The following is a 25,467-nucleotide window of genomic DNA, read 5'->3' as shown; positions in this document are numbered from 1 at the left end:
AGGTACGAAAAATACGTTGTTAGATTTCTTATTTTCTCAAGGCTGATTTTTATATATGATACTCAGGGAACTAATACATTAATTTTTGTAAGCTGCCAGACCCGTCGGATGGGCCTAACACCTTGCCAGACACGCATTTTAGTATACGAGAAAGTTAGATTTTGTTATATGGAGGTCTGGGAAAAAATTTATAACACATTTTGACTTCAGGACTCGAAAGAGTATCAAGACACGAGTCGAAAACCACATTTTGAACAATCGCATCTAGAGTCATTTGGCCGCCATTTTGTTTTTTTAATAAAAATTTCAATTTTTCACATAACTCATGTATTTTTGAATCTACAGAAAAAAAATGTATTGCAAACTTGAAGATAATTTAATTTACTACAATATATGTTAAATTACTTTTTTCGATTATACCTTCGGTTTAAGAGTTAGGGTGTTTTTTTTTTGAAACCATATTTTCGTCATATCTCTTTTATTTGCGCTTTTTTGAAAATTAACTTGAAGTAAAAGTTGTAGATCTTTTTATTACCTTCAATTATTACATTAACGGTTTTTCGATTTGACAGTCCGTTTTTGATCTGTAGGAAAAAAACTTCAAAAAGGTTGCAATTTTTTAATATAGGAAAAATGTTCTAATACAGGGTAATTTGCATTAGATATAACAACAACCTAGGCGTGTAGGTTGCACTCAGACAAGAACAAAATCGTATAACTAACACTGCCAGACCCATTCCGACAGCCATTTTTTTTGATAGACACCTTAAAGCTTTGAAAAAAATAGTTTAACTTTACTTATTTTCGCAAGCTTCATTTTTATATATGATACTCAGGGAACTATTTACCACCTTTTTAAATCTGTTTAAATCTTTACGATATCTTTTTAACTGACCGAGATATCCTCAGTCATAATCTTCTTTATGATATATGAAGCCAAACCCACTTACTTCAGTTTAAGAAACTCGGACAATACAAAAGATATTGAAAAGATTTAAACAGGTATCGAAAGATGGAAAACAGTTCTTATAGAAATCGTTACTATATATGCTCAAACAATTTTCCTTATACAAAATACGGGAGCTTATTATAGTCTAAGAGCCCACAGAAATTTTGGGAGTGGAGGTATAACCAAAATGTGAGTATGCAGTTTTATAGCCTTATGCGTTCTAATGACAAATTCAAAAGTCTGGCAGCTTTAAATCGCGGCTTTATATTGTTTTCAGGGGGTTGAAAAATGTGAGTTTTCCAATTCATATTAGTAGGCTAAATTCAAACTATTTCATACTCTTTATACAGCAACTGATGCTCTGTCATTTCCCTTAAGCCTGAAGACATCAATCTTGGCGATGCGATTAATAGAACTCAAGATATAAGCTTTTTGAGCGGCTTTGTTTTGGAGACTTTTCTGTTTAATATTTTGTTTGTTATTTTGAATTCAAAACTCTCCAAGAAGAGAGCTGATATTGTTAATTAAAAAAGCTTATATCTTGATTACTATTTGTCGTATCACCGAGATTGAAGTATTGAGGCTTAGGGGAAATGACAGAGCATCATTCCTCATTATCAGAATGTGAATTTTTGCTTACTTAGTTTACTCATATTAATTGGAAAACTCGCGTTTTTTAACCCCCCGGAAATCATATAAAGCCGCGATTTAAAGCTGCCAGACTTTTGAATTCGTTATTAGAACGCATAAGGCTATAAAACTGCATACTCACAATTTGGTTATACCTCCACTCCCAAAATTTGCTGTGGGCTCTCGGTCTATTAGTAGTTTTTGACTTTGGATTCGAGTTTAGCACACCGAAAACCTTCAGAAAAGTATATTTTTGTTTCGGCAACAAAACCCTTGTAAACCAGTGTTATTAATAACAAATCTAACGAAGCTTTGTTATAAAACTTCTTTACAAACATGCTCACGCTGCGCTGGCGCTGATACACATAGCGAGCATTTGTGCGTGTCTGGCAAGGTGTCAGGCCCATCCGATGGTCTGGCAGCTTACAAACATTTATTGAATTAGTTCCCTGAGTATCATATATAAAAATGAAGCTTGAGAAAATAAGTAAAGTTAAACTATTTTTTTCAAAGCTTTAAGGTGTCTGGCAAAAAAAATGGCTGTCGGAATGGGTCTGGCAGTGTTAGTTATACGATTTTGTTCTTGTCTGAGTGCAACCTACACGCCTAGGTTGTTGTTATATCTAATGCAAATTACCCTGTATTAGAACATTTTTCCTATATTAAAAAATTGCAACCTTTTTGAAGTTTTTTTCCTACAGATCAAAAACGGACTGTCAAATCGAAAAACCGTTAATGTAATAATTGAAGGTAATAAAAAGATCTACAACTTTTACTTCAAGTTAATTTTCAAAAAAGCGCAAATAAAAGAGATATGACGAAAATATGGTTTCAAAAAAAAAACACCCTAACTCTTAAACCGAAGGTATAATCGAAAAAAGTAATTTAACATATATTGTAGTAAATTAAATTATCTTCAAGTTTGCAATACATTTTTTTTCTGTAGATTCAAAAATACATGAGTTATGTGAAAAATTGAAATTTTTATTAAAAAAACAAAATGGCGGCCAAATGACTCTAGATGCGATTGTTCAAAATGTGGTTTTCGACTCGTGTCTTGATACTCTTTCGAGTCCTGAAGTCAAAATGTGTTATAAATTTTTTCCCAGACCTCCATATAACAAAATCTAACTTTCCCGTATACTAAAATGCGTGTCTGGCAAGGTGTTAGGCCCATCCGACGGGTCTGGCAGCTTACAAAAATTAATGTATTAGTTCCCTGAGTATCATATATAAAAATCAGCCTTGAGAAAATAAGAAATCTAACAACGTATTTTTCGTACCTTTAGCACCTGTTAGTGGTAAAATGGCCGTCGGCACAAGATAGCCAGTATCCATTCACTAATAGTATGTCCTAGCACTACGTAATTCCATACATTTTTTTCTTGAGAAAATAAGTAATGTCTGGCGGCCCTGGGATCTTGCTCTATCTGGGTATAGTAATTCGAATCGAATCTAAATTCGAGTAACTCACATGACAAACATATCGCATCACTATATTCACTAACTTCATGTGTGTTCTTCTGTACAACATATAGTCAAGGAAGTTCTGTTGCTTCTTGGGTTTTTTTTTTCAGGCTGTCTTGCCTTGGCATAGGTAGAAAAAACTACATTCATTTCCTCGTTTTCTAAAAAATACAGACAATTTTGGAATTCAATAACCCGAAACTTTTCAAATAAGTTCAATCAAATGAAAAAAAAAAACCTTTCAAGTCCAAATTATTTAGGAGGTAAGTGAAGGTCCTTACACTCCCCACACACACACATATTACTGAGTATGTGCCGATTTCTTGATTGCATTTTCAATTTGAATTTCATTGTAAAAGATTTTCATTCCAGCACACATCCATCGATATAAGATTGCAGAGATGTGCAAACAAACAATACAAATGCTGACATTTACATTTTGGTAGAGACGAAGAAGAACAAGAAGAGTAATAGTTCAGTGTACTGTGTATCGACCATTGTGAAACGTGTATGTTTTCAAGTTGGCCCGTGTGTTGTGCGTGTCCTCATCGTTTGGTTGTTATCATGTTATTATCTGATCTGATCCTTGATGTTGATGGTGGAAATAGTTTAACAATGCAATTTTAGAATTCGATAGTTGCAGTTGCGAAAATCGATTTACTTTAACAGTTATATACTGAGGACATATCAAATACACTTTGTGCTCTTTGTCACACATCACAATCATTATAAAAAACGATGATGGTGGTGCTTGGAAATTGAATTTTATTTTTATATTTTTAAGTGTAAACGAATCAAATGAAAAGCGATTCCTTTTGAACTGTAATTTGTAATCAATTTATTGTCTTCAGTGTTAAATATTTGGTTGAGATATATAAGAAACATTGCATTAATTTTCAGAAACAAGATATAAATTAATTGTTTAAGAATTTAAAAATTATCGCACGATTTATATCAGTTTATTTTAATTGTACCAAATTGCTTAAAACCCTTATGCCACCCTCTTAAATTAATACGATTTCGGCTTAAAATAAGTGGAAACAGCTTAAATATAGTTAAATTAAAGGTGAACTTTATTTCAGTTAAATATGAATTTTCATTTAAACAAACCGCTAAAACATACAATTTTAAAATTATCGTTAGACTTCAGCTTTAGTTGCAGTTTATCATACTTATTTGGAACAGTGAAATAGGCTGATGGAGATTCCCCACAGGAGAAAATTTTTTAAGAACAAAAATTAACGGAAGTTGCCATATGACCAAAATGAAAAAGCTTGTTGTTCTCAAAAAACGGCTCTAACGATTTTTATTAAAAAAAATTTGTATTTTGGCATCTAACGTCTTACTTTTGAGATAGCAAAAATATATTTTGATTCGTTATTAACGGTACCTGAAATACAACCGTTATCTTGATTTAAAAATTGCGTACTTAACATTTTTTTTGAAAAATTTTTGAATTTTTAATTTAAGAAAAAAATAATACCTAAAACGGTACCATTCTTGAAAAACAAAATCTAAAAATTCTTTATTATACAAAAAATTAAATGGCATTTTCAGTTTAACTATTTCGAATGCCTTTTTCGCATTTCTTATGAAATTAATAAAAAAAATTAATTTGACATTCTAAGAAACTTTTACCATAAGAGCAAGTACGTGCGACTCCGTCGTTGGTCATTTTCATTTTTTTTATTAACTGCTTCCACTTAATTTATGTTGATGAAATTAAGAAGATTTGTCCGTTTATTTTATGATGAAAGTCAGAATCTGCTTGTTTTTAGGAGCGCTCTTTTTTCTCCGTGAAGGCCTGACAAACTAATTTATCAAGTTCTAAATTAGTGGAAACTCCTCACAACAGTGCCCTTACTGTTATTGTTATCACCCTGTCATTATCAAAGTCAGATTTTGTCAAATTCAACCGCAATATACAATCTATCTTAAGTCACCAATTTTTATAAGCTAAATTAGTTGAATTCGATTTTTTAAAGTTCCAAAGCGTTTCGCCCATGTACGACAATTGGCTCATCAGTTAGAGGCTGTCTTACACATACTTAGACGCAAAATTTTGGTCGATGTTTACTGACATTTATAAAAATCACAGCATGATTATACTGCTAATTTTTTTACTCAAACACTCAACTTAAAATAAACATAATTTTCATTATTTTTTTATTCGTTAAATTAATTTAAATTCAAAATTTATAAAAGCTTCATAAAAACCTATTTTACTATCACGGCCTCAACCTGGACAGAAATCCATCTTCTAAGACTGCCTAACGTCATTCGAACAATTCAAAAATTCACAACAATTATTATTTTTGACCTAATTAGTTCCCTACTTTCTAAGAATATCATCAAAGAATTTGACATAAAGAGTTTAATGTCGTTTTCGATTGGTTTCACTCAAGGATTCACTCATTCTGTTTTTTTTTGTGTTTGTGTGTTTTTCTATTAAATTTCAAATGTCAAATATTTATATTATATTTTTGTCTTTCAAACGAAGTCTTATAAATTTTTCAAAAACGGTAATGTGCAGCAAATTAATGGGGAAGTTAGTTTCCAAAATATTTTAAGTAAGTTTGAAAATGGATTAAAACATTTATTTTAGAAAACAAAAAGTAAATATTTATTAACACAAAAAATTATTACTTATTTCAAAAATACCAACACTGTCTAAAACACACAAAAATGAAGTTTACAATAATTTGTTTTTAGTGGAGTAACTAAAGCTCAAAAATTGGCTATATTAGGGAACCCGGCCGAACAGCTTAGATTTTGATGATCTTTTTTTTCAAACGTCGGTAATTAAAAATACTTTAAAGTCTATAGATTAAAAATTGCCGGTGTTGCCGTTTTGATTTTTTAAATTTAATTGAAGATTTTTGTGAATAAAAACAAATTTTTTTCAAAAAATTTTCTTAAATTTTATAAATTAATTGATGCCAAAAGATTGTCTAGGAAATTCAAGGAAAAAAAATATATGGGAGTGAGGGACAATCTTCCATAGTTCAAGCGATAGATACAATTTTCTTATTAATTGACGGCTTTTGAAAGAATGGTAATTGAACTCAGATTTTTGAAAAAAAAAATTATTGAAAAAATTTTAACATGTCGTTTTTTAAACTTGGTCGTAATATAAAATGCATTTATTTTCAAATTTTTATGGCCGCATTTATTATGATTTTAAATTATAAAAGGAAATGTCAATATGTATTACAGTTTATGAAAAAAATTAAAAAGTATTTCATTTTCGAAGAACTTTTTTTAATAAAAGTTTTGAAAAAAAATGTAACTTATTTTTTTTTTAAAGTTCAACATCTAAACATAAAATTATTTTTTATTCATTTAATAACCCTTACTGTTGAAAGTTAAATAGCAAAAATTTAAAGTTCCTATTTACCACATTCTTTGACAAAATTAATTATTTCAATGCAAAAATTCAGTTTTAATAAAAAAAAACCATTGAAATTGAAATCATTTTTCATTTTTTTTTTTTCAAAAGTGTGATATATTTTACCTTTTTTGCTTCGAAATTCAACTTATAATATTTATGGCCAAACATTTTTTTTAAATAAATTCATATTTTATTAGAAAAAGTTTGGAAAAAAGTCATTTAAAATTTTTTTAATAACATTTTTTTTTTTTAAATTCTGAGTTTGAGGACCATTTTTTCAAAAAGTCTTGATCAAATTTAGTGGATTTAAATTTAAGAGATAAGAATGAGCTTCTGGCTTTTTAAAAATGTATTTCAAAATATTGTAGGTGTTGCCGTTGTTTTCAAAATATTTTTTTTTGTGTTTAAGGTCAGAATGTTAGAAAATTGCATTTATCGCTTAAACGATGGAAGATTGTCCCTTACTCCCTTTTATATATTTTCCTTAAATTACCTAGAGAATCTTTTGCTATCATTTGTTTTATGAAATTTAAGCAAAAAAAATGGTTTTGTTAAAAAAAAATTTAATTTTAATTTTAAAAAGCAATACGGCAACACCGGCAATTTTTAATCTATAGACTTTAAAGTATTTTTAATTACCTACGTTTGAAAAAAAAAATCGTCAAAATCAGAGCTGTTCGGCCGGGTTCCCTAGTAATTTGCTTTAGTTACTCTACTATAATTTCAAAAATACAATCACTGTCTAAAAACACAAAAATGAAGTTTACAATTTGTTTTCATTGATGATGAATTTTTGATAAACACAACAAAATTTTTGGGTGTAAAAGATATTTTTTTGTAATTTAGTCACAGATTTATAGGTATGCAATGGTTTTAAATAAGTCTGCACTTATTTTGTACGTATATGAGCTTTTTGACAATTTAACTCGAAAATACAAAGTCCTACCTATACAAAATTCAAAATCAAAAAAGATAAAGCAAATTGTTGTATTTTAATTCTATTTAAATCTATCCTATCTCCTGCTTCAATTCAAAGAAAAAAAAAAAAAAAAGAATTGGAAAAAAATATAAATTTTATTGAATAAAATTTAAATTTTTACCCCACATACAGAAACAGACCTAATGTACATTTCTATGCCCGAAAAGTTTATTTTCAAAAGATTCAACATAATATTTCATTTTGCAAAACCAAACGATTATTATAGTATAAATGTTGTTCCAACTGGAATATTCATCGAAATGGAAACCAAAATCAAACACACATAATAAATTAGACCAAAATGGTTCGTTTTTGCTATTTGTGTATGTAGGAGTAGGTACATGCATAGAAATATATGGCTACCGCAACGAAAATATTAAAATATTCCTTAAGAATATTTACTTATGCAAAATAACTGAAAGTCCCAATTCCAAGTGAGTTGATTTAACGCTCCATGGCCACAACCATCAGCATATCAGGAGGATTGTCTGTTTTTGCATCGGGATGGAGAAGATGAATTCAAGACACATATGTAGGTATTCTGGCTTCCTACGTTCATATATTTGAACAGAAATAAGGAAGAAAATAATTCATTGCGAAAACCCAAAATCTTTTTATTTGTGTGACATTTCATGAAATTAATTTCCATTTTTTACTTGCTCTATAGGGCAAGTATTGGTTTCGTGTTGAAAAAAAAATTCGAGGTTTTACCTAATCAAAACCGACATTACGATGATGGAGAAGATCAAAAAAGTGGTTTTCGTCCTGCGCCGTCCGTCGCACAATGGGCCCAAAGGACCATTTGCGTCTCAAAAATGGTTTTTATGAAATTTTAATTTTTGGTAATTTCTTTACGGATATGAATCAAGGGAAAGTCAATCTATATGTTTTCATTAAAAATTGATTTTTAATATGAGTTCCTCTATTACAAAATTGTATCTGAAGTCTCCACTTGAAAATACTTTGTTTGAGTAACAAAATAAACCAAATCTTCACTATACGTTTTCAAAACTATATTTGAATAAATTATATAAGTGTTGTATGTCGTTGGAAAGCTTATTTTAACTGCTATTTATATTGCTGAAAATAAAAATTTTTAAAAATATAGTTTTAATTAATATTACTTTTTTCACACAATAAGCTTTTATTTGCAGTTTTTTAATTTCGAATTGAGTTTTAAATGTTTCCGCTGTCTTCCGCTGTCTACTTTTTTTCACAAATTTGTTCTTTGGTTTATGTACTAAAAGCTACAAAAAGAATTGGCTGCTTTTATCTGCTTTTCTTTGATAGAGAACGATATATCTGTCGAAAGACATAGTACAAAAAAACGTATTTTGGTGCATCCTGACCTGTTTCAATACATATCTTGAGTTCTATTGATCGCACTGTCAAGATTGATGTCTTCAGGCCTTGGGGAAATGACAGAGCATCAGTCCTTATATTCAGAATGTGATTTTGTGTTATTTTAGCCTACTCACATTAATTGGAAAACTCGCGATATTTAACCTCTCGGAAACCATATAAAGCCGCGATTTAAAGCTGCCAGACTTTTGAATTCGTTATTAGAACGTCATAAAACTGCATTCTCACATCTTGGTTATACATATACCTCAACTCCCAAAATTTGCTGTGGGCTCTTAGACTTAGTATATGCACCCGAAATTGAAGATATTTGTATTTTGAACAATTCAGTCATTGTACTATTAGAAAAAGTCTAAGGTAGCAGAAAAATGTTAGAATTTAATATTGTAATTGTTGAAAAAAATGTCATCTATGGAAAAAGTTAGATCGAGATTTTATTTACTGATTTTGATTTTACTCGAAGATTTTCAAAAGAGCCGTTTAAAGTATTTAATTAAGAAGGATTTTCGTGAAAATTGACAACCATTTTTTTTTGTAATTTCTTTTTTTTTTTTTGCTCTTTTCTCAAAAGCGTAGTTTTTCTACTATTTCACTTTGCCTTACAAACGAAATTTTATTTACAATGAGTATAATCAATATTTTTCTTATAATTTTTCAATAAAATAGCTTTAATTTCAAATAACGTAACACAAACAAACTACATTGAAATTTATTTTTTCTTTATTTTATACTCATACAAATAATTAAGTAATTTTAAGACACGAAGGGAAGGCCTTTATAAAATTAAGAAACCAGTTTTATCTTATTTTGCAAAATTTGAGAAAATAATCTTTTAAGATACAAAAGTTACAGATTTTTGAAACGTTCTAGCCTAGTCAAAATCGTAGTTTTTTAGCTTTGAATAAACGTTTACTTAAATAAAAATATTAGCTAAAAGAACAGTGTGTCAAATAATTTATTAAACATTTCAGGTAATATATTCCTAATTTGAGTTAATTATTTTCAGACGCGAAGAAATGACAGATTTTTGGAACGCCATAGTCGAGCCAAAATTGTACTTTTTGAACTTTGCCTAGCTTTTCAAAGCTCAAAAATAATTTGCATTTAAAAAAAGCTACGCTCAATGATTTCTGATACATTAAAGATTATATGTTCCAAATTTGGTTTAATTATTTCAGGAGACAAAAAAGTTACAGATATTTTTAAATTCCCAAATCAAGCGAAAATCGTACTTTTTGAACTTTGACTAATTTTTAAAAGCTTAAAAATAATTTTAATTTAAAAAAAAAGTAAGTGGAATGATTCGTTATACATATATCAAAGGCATTATGTTCCAAATTTAAAGCAATTATCACAAAAGACAACAAAGTTACAGATTTTTGAGACGCCTAAGGCCATATGGGCCCACTGTGCGTCGGTCGGTCTGTGCGTCTGTGCGTATGTGCGTCTGTGCGTCCATCTGTACATCGAGCTAGGGCCTAAACGGATGGACGGATTTGCTTGAAACTTGGTACACATGATTTTTACGTAATTCCCTAGACCCATTTTTTTTATTTTTCTAATATCTCTTTTTAAACGCATATCTCCCATATAAAGTTTTCGAGGTATTGCAAATTTCTCGAAAACGGCTCTAACGATTTTGATTAAATTTGGTGTAAATAATACTCCCATTGATTCTTACAAAACTGCGTTTTTAGTTTTTTCTCAAAAAATGCGGAGAACGAAAATATGGCGTTGCCGTTTTTCAAAAATTAACATATTTTAAGTTAATTTTATTTAAAATTTACAGACATAATTTTGAAGTGTCAAAAATAAAAAAAAAATTAAAAAAAATTTTGAAAAAATTTTTTTTTAAAAGTTTTTGAAAAAAAAAAAATTGAATTTTAATTTTTTTAACTTGCAATTTTTTTTTATGTTTTTTTTTTTTTCTCTACACTAAACAAAATCTTAAATTTCCAATAACTATTTAAGATAACGATTCTTTGAAGTACAAGAGCAAGTACGTGCGACCCCAGTCGTGCATTTTATTTCCTATTAAATGGGTTGTCAAGGTCTTTTTTTCACCTTTCAAAAGAATAGTTTGAGTTATAACAACGGTTACCACACTCTTCAGAAAATACTGTGCAAAGTTTAACAATAAGGTTAAACGTGCAATAAGGCCCTCGGCAAGTTGTTAATTTCTGCGTTTGTTTGGCACACAACACAACTCATGCCTATGCACTTGTTTCAGACTTATGTATCCCCAGCATAGACAACAGAAACAATAATTGTACCACGACGCGACACAACGATACAATATGACCAAAATAGAAAGGTGAAAGGATGAAAAAGTGTAGTGAAATTGAGTCCACACGACGACGCGACACTAACTCTTTGTAGAGAGATTATAATAGATATTCCAATGGGCTCACGCTGCAACCTGACACAGTTGCAACAACATGAGATGCAAAGAAAAAAAAAAAAAAAACAAACAAAAAAGTAATTCCAACTGCAACTCAATTGAAAAAGTATTTGAAATATCTGTCATTATATTGCCACAAGCAAACCAGAAGGCAGCAAATGGGAATCCGAAAGGTAGACATTAAGTACCCACTTTCTTTTTATGGACATACTTTGGTCACCTATAAAATGCAAATTGTCATTCCTACGAGATTACGAATGGGCTTGTGCTCCAACTTCAGACAGAGATTATATTACACCTTTTCGTATCTAATGGCATTATGCAGGAACACACATACAGATTAATACAATTCCTGCTTCTGTGGGTACATATACTTTGAGGCTCATAAATCTACCCACCCTGCATAGATATGGAAGAACATTTCAAATTCCCTTAGAATTTCTGAATTTTAACTTTGGGGTTGAATACTTCAAGACTTCAGAGTCCTTTACCATTCGATCTTTTAGACCGAAAATTTTAGAAAAACCACTAAATTAAATGTGTTCTGTTAATTTGACACCTGAGTATAAAACTCCTCACGCAACGAATGCGTTGCGAATGCAATTAATTTGTGTAAACTCAGTTCGGTTTTGTTCAGGTCTTCTAGGTCTACGTTTGAAATTATTTAATCGCTGCAATCAGTGATTACGAAGTAGAAATTGTTTCGTAGACCAAAGACACAGCACAAGAGAGATGAGGGCCACACATTGGCCAAACAAGAGGTTACACTTTATGTGCTGAAGCCGGCCGGTAGCCGGTAGAGATATACCAAGAGTATAATGGCAACGTTAATGAATTATTGCATTATTTATCATGTTACGGTTTGTGTATAACAAGTCAACAAAGAGTTTGCCCAGATAGGTTTAATAGGAGCAAACGATGAAGAATGCTCCTCAGGGTTGGTATTTGAGATGAAACAGCCAAGAGATTGTATATGGCTCGTGCATCACGCGCTTTTGTGTAAAATAAACATAAAGTGCAACAGTGAGGATTACAATTAGAAGCCATAGCCATCATGCATAACTGTCTGTACCATATGAATGGTTTGAAGGCGAAATCTTTCTAGGAAATTATTTGTTTATACTTTGAAAGGTTTTAGCTCTAGTTCACTAAAATTCTAATATAACAAACCAAGACAATTAAATTTCTTTTGAAGAATTCAATGAAAAGACGGACGAAATCGGTTCTAGATCAGAAGCTTATCAGCCAGCGTTGGTCAAATGGCAGTTCAGTTGAGGAAAAGTTACCTTCTTTTAATTTACAAGGGGTTTAGAGCTGATGTCACACACCATGAAGATAGTAGAGCAGATGTCAAATGGCGGTCGTCTCGAAAAAAATGTACGGCTGTCTGATGAACAGCCAAACCAAGCAGGGTTGCATACTGTCAAACTTGATAGTTAAGGGTTTTTTGGAAATTCCTTAGAGGGGAAATTTAATTTGTTTGGACTAAATGACTAAATGGAACAGGTTGTTTTTTTTCAAAACGGCTCTAACTAATTTTGATTTAAAAAAGAAGCGTACTATGGCAAATAAAGTCCTACTTAGTAAAAAAAGATACTTTTTCAAACTTTATTAACGGTACATTTCATAGAACCGTTTTCTTGATTTCTTAGTTTGTTATAAACGATATAAGTCGATTTCAACGAAAATTTAAAAGTGCCTTAGTAGTAGTAATAAAATGTCTTACAATTTTCAAAACTTTCAGTTTTTGTTTTTTTTTTCTCTTTGAAAAGTGAATTTTTTTTTAAATTTTGTTTTTAATATTAATATTCCAAGCGACTTTTACTTTTTTTTTATAAGACCAGTTCATGCGACCCAGTTGTGCATTTGATTTTACATGGGTTGATTAAAATCAGCAACAAAAAATAATTTTTTTTAAAGACTCTTTAAATCCTTCATATAAGCTTTGCCATGTTTCATGGATGGATTAACACCAAATTTTGTGTGTATCGTTTTTTAAATAGGTACTCTACCAACAGATATTTTGAAATTAATTTCTTGGACCAAAATTAACGGTTACAATTATTGTGAAAAAAAAAATAATTCTTTTCGAAAACGCTTCTTATATTAGTTTTTAGATAAGTTCTGTTTTTTAATTAAAATATTTTAATTCGAAAAACGGTATTTAATTTTCGTTAGTAAAATTTAAATAAATTGCACGACTGGGGTCGCACGTACTTGCTCTTATGCTTAAAGTAACTATAATGTTAAAGCTTTTCATTCAAGAAATTTAAAATTTGATATTTTGAAGAAATTTCATAAGTAGTATAAAAAAATTAAAGAAGAAATAATTAATTTACACATAAAAACTAGATTTCAAAATTTTTCATTGATCCGTTTTCAAAAAATTGATTTTTCAAAAAAAAATTTTGAAATATTTTTTAAAAAACCAAAAATGCGTTTTTTGAAAATTTTCTAAAATTTTAATATTATCTTTACTTACACACTTTTGTATAAAAATTTTCATTTAAATCGGGTTAATGTTGTACGAGATATTCAGAAACGAAAAAAACCGTTCTATGACAGGTACCGTTAATAACGGTACAAAAAATATTTTTTTTATTTAAAAAGTTGGCTCTTATGTGTAGTACTACACACAAAAATTTTAATCAAAATCGTTAGAGCCGTTTTTGAAAAAAAATAACTTTTCTATTTCCGTTATATGGCAGGTACCGTTAGTTTTGGTCATAAAAAAAAAATTTCAATTTCCCCTCTAGGGAATCACCAAAAACTGCTAACTACCAAGTTTGAAGAAAATCACTTCACTCGTTTACGCTGCAGCTCCAGATAGAGACAGACACACAGACAGACAGACAGACAGACAGAATTGCCGGACCCACTTTTTTGGCATTCTCCATCATCGTAATGTCATGTAAAATTGTTATCTCGAGTTCGATTTTTTTTACGAATCCTAAACTTGCCCTATAGTACCTATATCGCAAGTAAAAAAAATTGTATTGTTGGATAAAAAAATTTGAATTTGTTTTAAAAAATCATATTTTCGAAAACTGGACCTTGAAAACAGAAAATCAAATTAAAAAAAACACCATTCTCAGATAAATCAAGTAAGGAATAATAGATTAGAATGAAAACAAAACGGTCAGAAATATTGAAAATCAACGACTAGGAAGAATTTTAGCTGTTCGAATTATTACCCTTTCGAGACACAATTCAGGTGGTGAAGTAGAATTTAGAATTTGTAAAAGACACTTTGAGAAGTATTTTATCACAAAAAAATGAGTAATTCTAGGCTTTTTGACCTTTTGATAGTACACATGTGTACCGTACGTCCCATAGGGTTAAAATTTGGAAACTCAGATTATTCAATTCTTTTTTCAATACTAAACGAAACGAACCAACCAAGCAAAGTGACTCTTTTAAAGACTCTCAATATTTCAGTGATTTTATGAAGTCGTGAAGATTTTCAAAGGTGAATAATATTTTTTTCTTACGAAAGTAATACTGTTTCTTCTTGACGACCAGTTAAGAATCATATAGACTTAAATGGCTGAGTCCTTGGAGCATAAGAAGATCAATAATAATTACTCTTGAAAATATCCAAGAAATACTGCCATCTCAGAAACTCAACTCAGCGTTCTGCAAAATATTGATCATCATTTTTATTTCGAATACTTGACAAAATTACCAAAGCCATTAACCAAAAAACCCTCATTATGAAAATAACACGATGTAAGTCCATCATAAGCATCTAAAGTTCAATATGCACCTGAGGCCTAATTTTAAAAAAATTCCTAATAAAATTTCGTCTTTTTTACTTGCTACCGATTTTATATTGAATTTATACACAGGCTGAAGTCGTTTTTTTTTATTAGGGACAACAAAAAATTACGATAACAGAAAATAATAATGACATGAGTGTTTCAGTAATAAATAAAATTTACTGCTTTATTTTTTGAACATGTCCCTTCAAGTAATTGTTTTGTACATATGTAAAAGTACAGACATACGTATGTATATCTACCATAATAAGAAAATAACACAAAATGAATACGACGCAAAGCATCTTGTTGAACCAAAAGAAAATTTATTTTCAATTGCATATCAAATAAAAATTTAAAATTTATAGCCCACACGATATGTGGCGATTGGCAATGTGGGAATGGGTATGGTTATATCTATGTATAATAAATAATCTTGGGGTACTGGCAGACTGTATATAAACAAGCACGTCATTTCGTGCATCATATTTCATTCAAATAAACACATTCCGTTACCAGATTCCGATGCCAGATGACAGTTTATAACAACTTAACCAGTTTTGCAATTTCTCATTTTTTATTTTGCTCTAACATATTTGCATTTCGTAGGTATGTTGCTTTTGCCCACGCCTGTAGGTATACAGTGATGTGCAAAATATTTTTAACAAAAATAAAAAAAATAGTGTGTTGCTAAAATATGACATAGTCTTGTACAACAAAAGTCAAATTTTGTAGAGATGATATAATATAAACATTTTCGAGCTTAAATATACATTTTTGGGGAATATTAAAAAATAAGTTTACATTGTTTTACTTCTTTCAAGAAGCTCAACAAAACGTTTAAGTTCGGGAGAAAATTTGTTTTTTTTTTTAATCTTTCTCATTTTCAGGGATTTTATTCGAAAGAAAAGACAAGATTTGACAACAACAAGAAACACTGAAAATTAAGATTTATACTTGTTATCTTTTTTTTAAATCTATTAAATCAAGCATTTCTAATCAATAGTTTTTATTTCAAATTCAGAATTGGCTCTAAACAAATTTTTCAAGATTGTGTTCTTCAATTGTGTATTATAAAATTGAATAGATTTTCCAAGTTTTTGATTAAACTGAAAACTGCAGATTTTTGAGCTTTCATTTTTATGAACTGAACAACCAGACTCCCAAAATGAAGTCAATTTTCTGAGAACCCGTTAAGAAATATCCTTAAAAAAATTGGCTTCTTCTTGACAGAAATAAAATTGAGTTATCCAGACTGAGAAAGAAGTGAACAACAGATTCTTGGATTCCAAACCAGGTATTTACGATTTTTAGTAATTTTTTAAATTTTATTTCAATTAATTTGTATATACAAATAAAAAAAATACATATGTATGAATTTGTACCCTCTAATATTGTTAAATATTTTGACAAAAAAAATAGTGTTTACGAAGTGTATTTTCTAAACACAAATCAAAAACGAAGAGTGGTATTTCAAAAGCCCAAAGAAGATCCAAATTCTTACATTCACATATTTTAGAATGTTGAAATTTTTTAAGTAAAATGTCATAAAAGACAAATTTTTTGAAAAACAAATGAGAAATCGTAAGAAAATATAATTCTTTGTAAAGTTCCATACTTTAAAAATTTTCCAAAAAAAAACCTATGTAAAATCAAAATTTCAAAAACAAAAAATTAAAAATCTTAAGAAAATCTACGTAAATATTCGTTTTGAATTTTTTTTTTTTCAAATTTTAAATACAACATCTACTCAAACGCTTTTGTACAAAATTTCTTTGAAATCAGTTCAGTCTGTTATATACCAGCAACTAAAAGTTAATAAAATAATAAAACCTTGTTCTTATATATTTAGTTGTTTAAATTTTTAAAACTTTTTATATGCATACAAATTTGGTCAATGAACTACATTATAACGCCATATAAAATTAAAAATTTTTTTGTAAGCCCAAAAAAGAGCAATCAAATGTATTAGGTTGTCTTGGAATTCCAACCTTAAACCTCTGGTCTAAAAGACAAATCGCTTAACAGTTTAGCACCCTAATCTGCTGACACTATATACTTTAGCTGTTTTAAGTTGGATTTGGCGTCATGACTTGGCCTTTAAGATGAAACTGCAATCCATACCACACTGATTAACAAGCTCAGGTGAAACGTGAGCATGAGCATGTATGCATCAAATGTTCATCGTTTTACAAGAGATATTACGTTATCACGTCAAAAAATGTAACTTGATTTCTTTAATTAAGATACATTTTATTAAAAATCTTTGTACCAGCTTTTTAGCAAAACTAGTTTTTTTTTTATAAATGATAGGCCATACTGCAGCTCATATTTGACTATACACTAGCAATTTCAACTATAATTATTAAACCTAATGTAAAAGGCCAAGCCAAATAGTCAAAATTGAAAGAAAATTGATGGATATTTGAAAAAAAAATATTGAGTGCACACATCTTTTAGGTATTGAATTTTTTTAAATGCAGGAAGTTTTCTACTTGCTATCAAAATTTGTTTTAAATGAAAAATAGTTTTAATAACGAAGAAAAAATAATAAAAACTATTTTTATTTTAAGTGGAGCGATTTAATTATAAAGTTCAAGTGACCTCAACTCCAAAGCGTTTCGCCCAGGTACGACAGCATGCTGTAAGTTTTACATAGTGTCAGTTAACGCCCAAAATAAGGCGTCTTTGTAAGGGTGCGACAGATCTAACTGATGAGCCCACTGTTGTCGTACCTGTGCGAAACGCTTGGGAATTGAGGTCACTTGAACTTCTTTATAATTGAAAAATAGTTTTATTTTCAATAAAACTTTTATTTTCAATGCAAATATTTTTCAGGTGCAATAAATATTTTTACTTACAATACATACCTAATATGTTTTTAAATTTGTAATCGAAAACAAATGCGCATTAAAAAAATGATTTTTTACAAACCTGAGTAGGTTAATGAAAAAACAGGTGACTGCCTACTTGAAGGAAAAAAAAAAAAACTAGAAAGAGCCCAATTTTTTACAACTCAATACCTAGGTACTCATTTTTTTAATGTTACTTGCAAGGAGTCAAATTTTCTCAAGTGGGCCACCTAAAACCAACTTCTCGAATTTGATAGGTTTTTTGCATATATTGGAAGATTTATATGTTAAAAATAATATTCCAAAGTATTTTTGAAAAATTTCAATTTTGTTAAAAGTTATAAACAAATGATATTTTTCAGGTCTTTTTGTTAAAATGGCTATATCTCGGTAATGAAATGATAAAAATAAATAAAATTTAGTACACATATTGCCAATAAAAGAGATATCGAAAAGATTTTAACAGTTTCTGGAAGAATAAAATATGTTCTCATAGACACGGTAAACAAATTTGTTTGTAATGAATTATCATACATAAAAACATAACCTCGAAAACAGCCAAAATGACGCTTTTTTGGTTTTTTATAACGGTAATATTTCAAAAACGGAGGCCAATCAAATTTTTCTGACTTCGGATTCGAGTTCAACACCCCAAAAACCTCTAGAAAAGTATATTATGGTTCTTGTGGCAAAAAAAAAGTTCAATTATGTTGACCAGTGCTATTAAAAATAAATATGCGGCAAAGTTTAAACATGCATAACTTTTTTTCTTATGAATTGCACTAAAATTTTCTTTCAGATAATGAAAGCTTATAAAATTTCAAATCCAATATAAGAAAAATTGTTTTCCTACATACTCCAGAAGTTAGTAAAAAATGCAATTGTTTATAACAAAATCAATTATTTATAAATAATTTATTTTTTTTTTAAATTTTTTTGAAGTGAAAACTTCTTTAGTATCGTAGTGATTTGAAACAAAATGAAACGAAAACGCGACACGACTTCAACTTGTTATAACTTTTTTGTTTTAATAGATAGATGAATGAAATTTGTACTGTAGATAGGTAATTAAATAATATATTATTGTACAAAATTTCAATTAATTTCATATTCAAAATTCGGAGATAACGGTAAAAAGATGTTCTTTTCCAACACACGTTATATCTTTTGATCTAGTGCACATACAAATTTGATTTAACTTTAATACGCATGCTGATAACATAACCTTTTATTTGATATATCACACATAACGTTACGTGCTCTACAAGTTACACAATCTTAAATTGAAAAAAATTTAAAAATACCTCAAAACACCTGTGGAGATCTGTTGGCGATGACCAGCTATCAGTGTAGGAAGTACCGTAATCTCAGTCTGGAAATTCGCCATGGTTGACTTTAAAAAATTCTAACTTCTCTTGTAGACATCTTTGAAATAAGATTTATACATCATTATACAAGGTGAAACAATAAGCTTTCACATGGTACCTATAAAATTTTGTATAGGTTGTCAAACAAAAAAATTGATTTAAAGCATGAGAACTTAAAAATAAATGTTTTTTTTGCTTTTTAGATGAAATTTCATCGAGTTAAAAAAATTCTAGCTCTTTTTGTAGATGTCTCATACACCTGATCGATATATATATTTTGAGCTAAGACAATAAGCTTTCAGATGGTGTAAAAATTTGTATAGGTTGTTTGGGAAAAAATGGATTTAATAGCGTGAGAAGATAAAAATACGTGTTTTTTTGCTTTTTTTGATGAAAATTGATCGAGTTCAAAAAATTCTAGCTCTTTTTGTAGATGTCTCATATAACTGATCGATGTATATATTTTGAGCTTAGACAATAAGCTTTCAGATGATATAAGATTTATATAGGTTGTCATATAAAAAACATGGATTTGAAGGTGATAGAATAAAAATAGGTAGATTTTTTCTATTTTTTTATTTTTGCAAGAAAAATGATTTTTTAAGGTTTCACTTCTACCACGTGTGAATTGCACACATGATTTTTTTTTAAGTAAATTGTAGTGTGTACAATTGGCAATATGTGTACTAAGTTTTATTTATTTTTATCATTTCATTACCGAGATATAGCCATTTTAACAAAAAGACCTGAAAAATTTCATTTGTTTATAACTTTTAACAAAATTGAAATTTTTCAAAAATACTTTGGAATATTATTTTTAACATATAAATCTTACAATATATGCAAAAAAAAACTATCAAATTCGAGAAGTCGGTTTTAGGTGGCCCACTTGAGAAAATTTGACTCAAAACGAAAATTGATCAAAATTTGCTGGTGTTTTTAGCTTAAAATGAAAAATGATAAACTACGAACTAAGTTGGAGAAAAAATATGGCAACCATTGGATCAAAAAGAAGTACACTTGATAATAATTTTTCCAATTCAACGTAAATTAGATTAGACTAAATTTTTAGTAAAAGAAAATTAATACCAGATATTTTTTTGGAACAACGTGTTTACTGTTTACCTGCTACTTTTTTTCACACTCCTGTATTTGTCACACGCTGTTAGCGTAGGTACTCTCTTTTCCTCAACTTTAACTACAAATAGGTACCTACTGTGGTGAGTATACTTCAACTTCTCCACAAACTAGGTATATGCAACCTACAATAATGACAAAACCGCGCTCCAAAAATGTGCGGTTAAACAACAAATGCAGAAATGACAGGTACTAACTGACAATTTAACCAAACCACATCGACATCATAACATAATCATCATAAACACAAAAACCAAACAAGAGAAAATAGAGAATAAGTAAAAATTAAACGTCACTTTCAAGGCTAAACAGCACACAAGTCATGCAAGAAAATACAAAATATTTAACTTGTGTCAATATTGACTGATAAAATTGTTTAAACAATTTATTATTCTAGCAATAAACAGGTAAGTATTTTATATGAGGTGATGTATTTTTTAAAAAGATGAACTTGATTCATTAAAAAAAAGAAGAACAACTTACCGTAGTTATCTTATCCGAATTCAAATTTGTATCCATAAAATGATAAATATTATTTGTTTGTTTGTGTAAGAAATGCGCGTTACAATCTACCACACAGTGGAAATGATTTTTTTAAATTCCTTTTTTAGCTTCAATTTTAAAATTCCACTCTTATCAAACTAACTCACATAACTCTCCTCACTTCACTGCATTCATGTATTTTAAATCTATTAAATATTATATCATTGATATATGTAGGTAAATATTTAATTATTCCTCTTTTTGTATAGGAATTTCCTTTTTAAAATCACAAAATTTATTTTCTGTTATCACGATTTTTCCTTAAACAAATAATAATAATATCCAACCCCCATAACAAAGTTGAACATAAAAAAATTTAATTAATTTTTCCTTGTCCGCGTGATAGCGAGCGACCGATTCGCGCCGTCAAAATATACGAAACGAACTGAGAAACCAATGTAAAACTGCGCTGTTTGGCTGACGATCGTGAACAACTTGCTGGAGACGAGAGTTTGAGACTGCTGCAACCTGTGTAGCGATCACGGTTCTTTCTCTCAGACGATTTTTTGTTGTCTGGAGCTGTTTAGTGGAGTTACCGTTCCATGACGTCATCGAAATACTCTCTTGAGATCGGAAGTTACTTAATTGTTTATTTTATTTTTATTTGTCTTCTTTTTTTTTGTTTATTTATGAATTAATTTTGATCACGCATTTATGGTAAGGTATTAAATAAACGAATAATAATGACAAAGAAAATTTGTAAAAAGTAATGATAAGTAGATAAAATTTTTTCTGTCGCATGCGTGTACAGCGAGTCAACCATTTTTCAGTATAGTTATGGTCAATATTAGTATTTATATATTTTTTAATAGTTAATAATGTACATTCATAATTTTCGAAGACAAAGTTTCAGAAGTTGCATTAAAAACACATTGGGCGGAGAGAAACACCTTTTACAAGATTTTCCAAAAATTAAAATTTATAATAGCAGAGCCTTATAGATTTGCTTGCAACAGGGTTGTAAGAAATCATTATTTAATCAATTATTGCAACAGAAAATATTTTGCATTAGGAATAAATTTTATTACAAATAAAAAAAAAATTGTTTAAAAAAAAAATAATTGTATTTAAAATAAAATTTTTATTTGTGCATTTTTTATTGCAAATAAAAATATTTTTCATTAAAAAAAAAATGTTATTATATTACAAATAAAAAATTTTCAATGCAAAATGTGTTCATTAAATATTTTTTTTTCAATATACCTATACAGGGTGTCCCACAGTCACCGCCCCAAATAAAAACCATGGATTCCTGACGTCATTTTAAGTCGAAAAACTTAAATGGTATTTTTTTCGTTTTCGTCCCGTTTTCGAGTTACCACGGTTTTTATGATTTTTGCTCTCTTGTCCTTTAACTGGCCTTATCTTTGCCAAACTACGTTTGATTTGAAAGATTTTTTTTACAACCAATCAAGAATTTATTACATTTTTAGTTTGTCTCAAAATTTTTTTTTCTGCGGACAACCGTTTCTCCACAATTTTGCATCAAACACAATTTTCTTCATTTTTTAAGTTGTTTCTTACACTTTCATATCATTTAAGTAAAAAAAAACACGTTAATGAGCATTAATTTTGTGTGCTTTTTATTAAAGCCCAGTTTATTTTCATAAAAAAAATAACTTTTATTTCATAAAAAAGGCTACTGAAAGTAATTAAAAAAAATAAACAAACTGAGTGAATTAAAAAAAAGTAATTTTTGAATACAATATTAATTAAAATGAATTAAAACTTTTTCTGAGATTTATCTACTTGTTCTTTTCTTAACCACAGTAGCTCAGAAAAAAGTTTTTAATTCATTTTAATTAATTTTGTATTTAAAAATTATTTTTTTTTTTTTAATTCACTCAGTTTGTTATTTTTTTGAAATTACTTTCAGTAGTCTTTTTTATGAATAAAAACTTATTTTGTTTATGTTAATAAACTGGGCTTTAAAAATAAGCGCAAAAAATTAATACTTATTAATGTGTTTTTTTGACTTAAATGATATGAAAGTGTAAAAAAGAACTTAAAAAACGAAGAAAATTGTGTTTGATCTAAAATTGCGGAGAAACGGTTGTGCGTAGAAAAAAAGTTTTGAGACAAACTTAAACTGTAATAAATTCTTCATTGGTTGTAAAAAAAATCTTTTGAATCTGACGTAGTTTGGCAAAGATAAAGCCAGTTAAGGGACAAGAGAGCAAAAATCATAAAAACCGTCATAACTCGAAAACGGGACGAAAACGAAAAAATTACCACTTAAGTTTTTCGACTTAAAATGACGTCAGGAATCCATGGTTTTCATTTGGGGCGGTGACTGTGGGACACCCTGTATACACATTTTGTATTGATTTTTTTTTTTTCAATGCAGACAATTTTTGTATTAGCAATAACATAAACATTAATAACATTTTTTCTTAATGCCAAATATATTTATTTGCATTGCAAATTTTTTATTTTTAATGAAATTTTTTTGCATTTGCAATAACATTTTTTGTATGCAAAATATTTTCAGTTAGAATTAATATTTTTTTTACGCAAATTTGTATTCTGTTGTAATAAATAATTGTTCTTCTAATTCAAATATTTTTCACGCTATATAGGTACTAAAGGGCAAGTTAAGGATTCGGAAAAAAAAAATCCAACTCAAGATAACAATCAGATATGACATTATGATGAAGGTGAAGGAGAATGTAAGAACAAACTTTTGAAATAATACCTGCCATAGAACGGTTTTAGTTATTTATGAATTTCTCGATAACGTAAAGTCGATTTAACTTTTATTTTTATTCAGAAACGTTGAGGTAATTTTTTAAATTTTTTTTCTAATTTTCAAAAAAAAACTTTTTTTGGGATTTTTAGTTTCAATTGAAAAATTGAGATTTCGTTTAAATGTGAATAATATTTTCTTAAAAATAACATACCAACTTATTTTTTGTTGAAAAATTTTAGAACATTTTTAGGTAGGTTTTTTTTTCAAAAGGATCTACTGATCTAATGTCATAGTTTTTTTGTAAAAGATCATTCAAAACGGTTTTTAATTAATAGACCAGGGTCGATAATTTTTGAAACCAAAAAAAATCATAGCAGAATGAAACCCATTGGAAAATTAGGTGAATATGATGAAAATTAAAGGAAAAATAAATTACGGGCAAGCCGAGTTCGGGAAGTGGGTGGATTGAGTTTTTAATGGTAAAAAATGGTATATCTCGATTTCCGGCAAAACTACAAGTCCTATAGAAATAAGTTGTATGACATCTTTTTATTACCTACAAATAAATTACAGTGTATTTGGGACATAATAAGGTAAGTTTTCACCAAATTTCGTAGAAAAATTTTTGTTTTTGAAAAAGATAAAAATAAAAGACCAAAAACTCGGTTTTTTGAATTTTTCACATAAATTTTGAGGTTATGTGAAAAAATTGTTGATACAAAAGTTGTAGATCTTTTTATCACCTACAACTTTGTCATACAACTTATTTCTATAGGACTTGTAGTTTTGCCGGAAATCGAGATATACCATTTTTTACCATTAAAAACTCAATCCACCCACTTCCCGAACTCGGCTTGCCCGTAATTTATTTTTCCTTTAATTTTCATCATATTCACCTAATTTTCCAATGGGTTTCATCCTACTATGATTTTTTTGTACTTTTTACTGTTTTTGAAGGCATCGGCACTGGTCTATAATTATAAAATCTGATTTAATTTTTTTTTAAATTCCATTTACTCATCGGAAAAATTTAAACAGGCCTCGAAATAAGGAAATCTGTTCTTATAGAAACCGGTACGACTTATGTTTATTTTAACAATTTTCCTTACATTAAAAAATAACGTTCGAGGTAGTCAAAAAATGTCTTTTTTTAATTTTCTAATTTTAATATTTCAAAAACGGGAGCTGATTAATTTGCTGACTTCATATTCAAGCTCAGCACACCGAAAACATTCAGAAAAGTATATTTCGACAACAAAACAAATGTTTAATTTTGTAAACCAGTGTACCTAATCAATAAATAGGTTATGGCATTCTGAACATAAGAGTATAGGTACAACAAAATCCCTTTCGATTTTGAGATATTGGCCACCAAAAGTCCAAATTAAGTTCAGTGTCATGTTAAGATATGGGTCAAATTGAGTTTTTGAGTTTAACGATTTCAGAGTCACTGTGGTGTATGAGTAACATTTGGTTTCTAAAGAAAAGTTTAGACTTAGGTAATATTTTGTATTATCATTTTCTGAATCTATTCTTAAGGTCAGACGGAATATCTACTCCTCCCGAATGCTGTTTAAATTCAAACGAAATTGTATGTTAGCGAATATAAATTTTGCATAAAGTGCTAAATAATTCAATTTATGAGTACAATTTTAAGAAAACTACTTCCATCCTTTATTTAAATAAAAATTGGGCATTTTCTGATTGAACTGATGTACATTTATAATCTAAATTTTTAGTGACATCAAACAGAAAAAAAGTTCATCGACCTAGTCTATTCAATTCTAAAGCGAGTTCTATTTACGTTCTTAACTTATACATAATGTAGATAAATAACTTAAATGTACTTTAATCCAGTCAAATAAGGGTTTAACCTCGGAATGAATGTTAGTAGAAATTTTTTTTGCTCAATATCTTCCTTTTGCCATTCTATAACATACCT

At 28.9% G+C, this 25,467-nt stretch overlaps 1 protein-coding gene across 8 annotated transcripts in view; it reads right to left on the bottom strand.

The window, feature by feature from the left end:
* LOC129909189 (probable serine/threonine-protein kinase nek3) overlaps positions 1-21,266 on the bottom strand; it is a 186,978-nt gene extending 165,712 nt beyond the window's left edge. For 3 of the 8 annotated variants that reach the window (XM_055986200.1, XM_055986202.1, XM_055986201.1), the window contains exon 1: positions 20,777-21,262. In XM_055986200.1, coding sequence (XP_055842175.1) covers positions 20,777-20,812 — 36 coding nt within the window. In that variant the 5' untranslated portion in view covers positions 20,813-21,262. Of the gene's footprint in view, positions 1-20,776 lie in introns of all 8 variants that reach the window. The other 5 variants (XM_055986205.1, XM_055986206.1, XM_055986208.1 and 2 more) reach the window with 4 other exon arrangements.
* Positions 21,267-25,467: the final 4,201 nt, after the last annotated feature.

The sequence above is a fragment of the Episyrphus balteatus genome, chromosome 2 (genome assembly GCF_945859705.1).
Source record: "Episyrphus balteatus chromosome 2, idEpiBalt1.1, whole genome shotgun sequence".
NCBI lineage: Eukaryota > Metazoa > Arthropoda > Insecta > Diptera > Syrphidae > Episyrphus > Episyrphus balteatus.
Note: the sequence above shows the minus strand (reverse complement) of the source record. Positions and strands in the feature narration are given on the sequence as shown.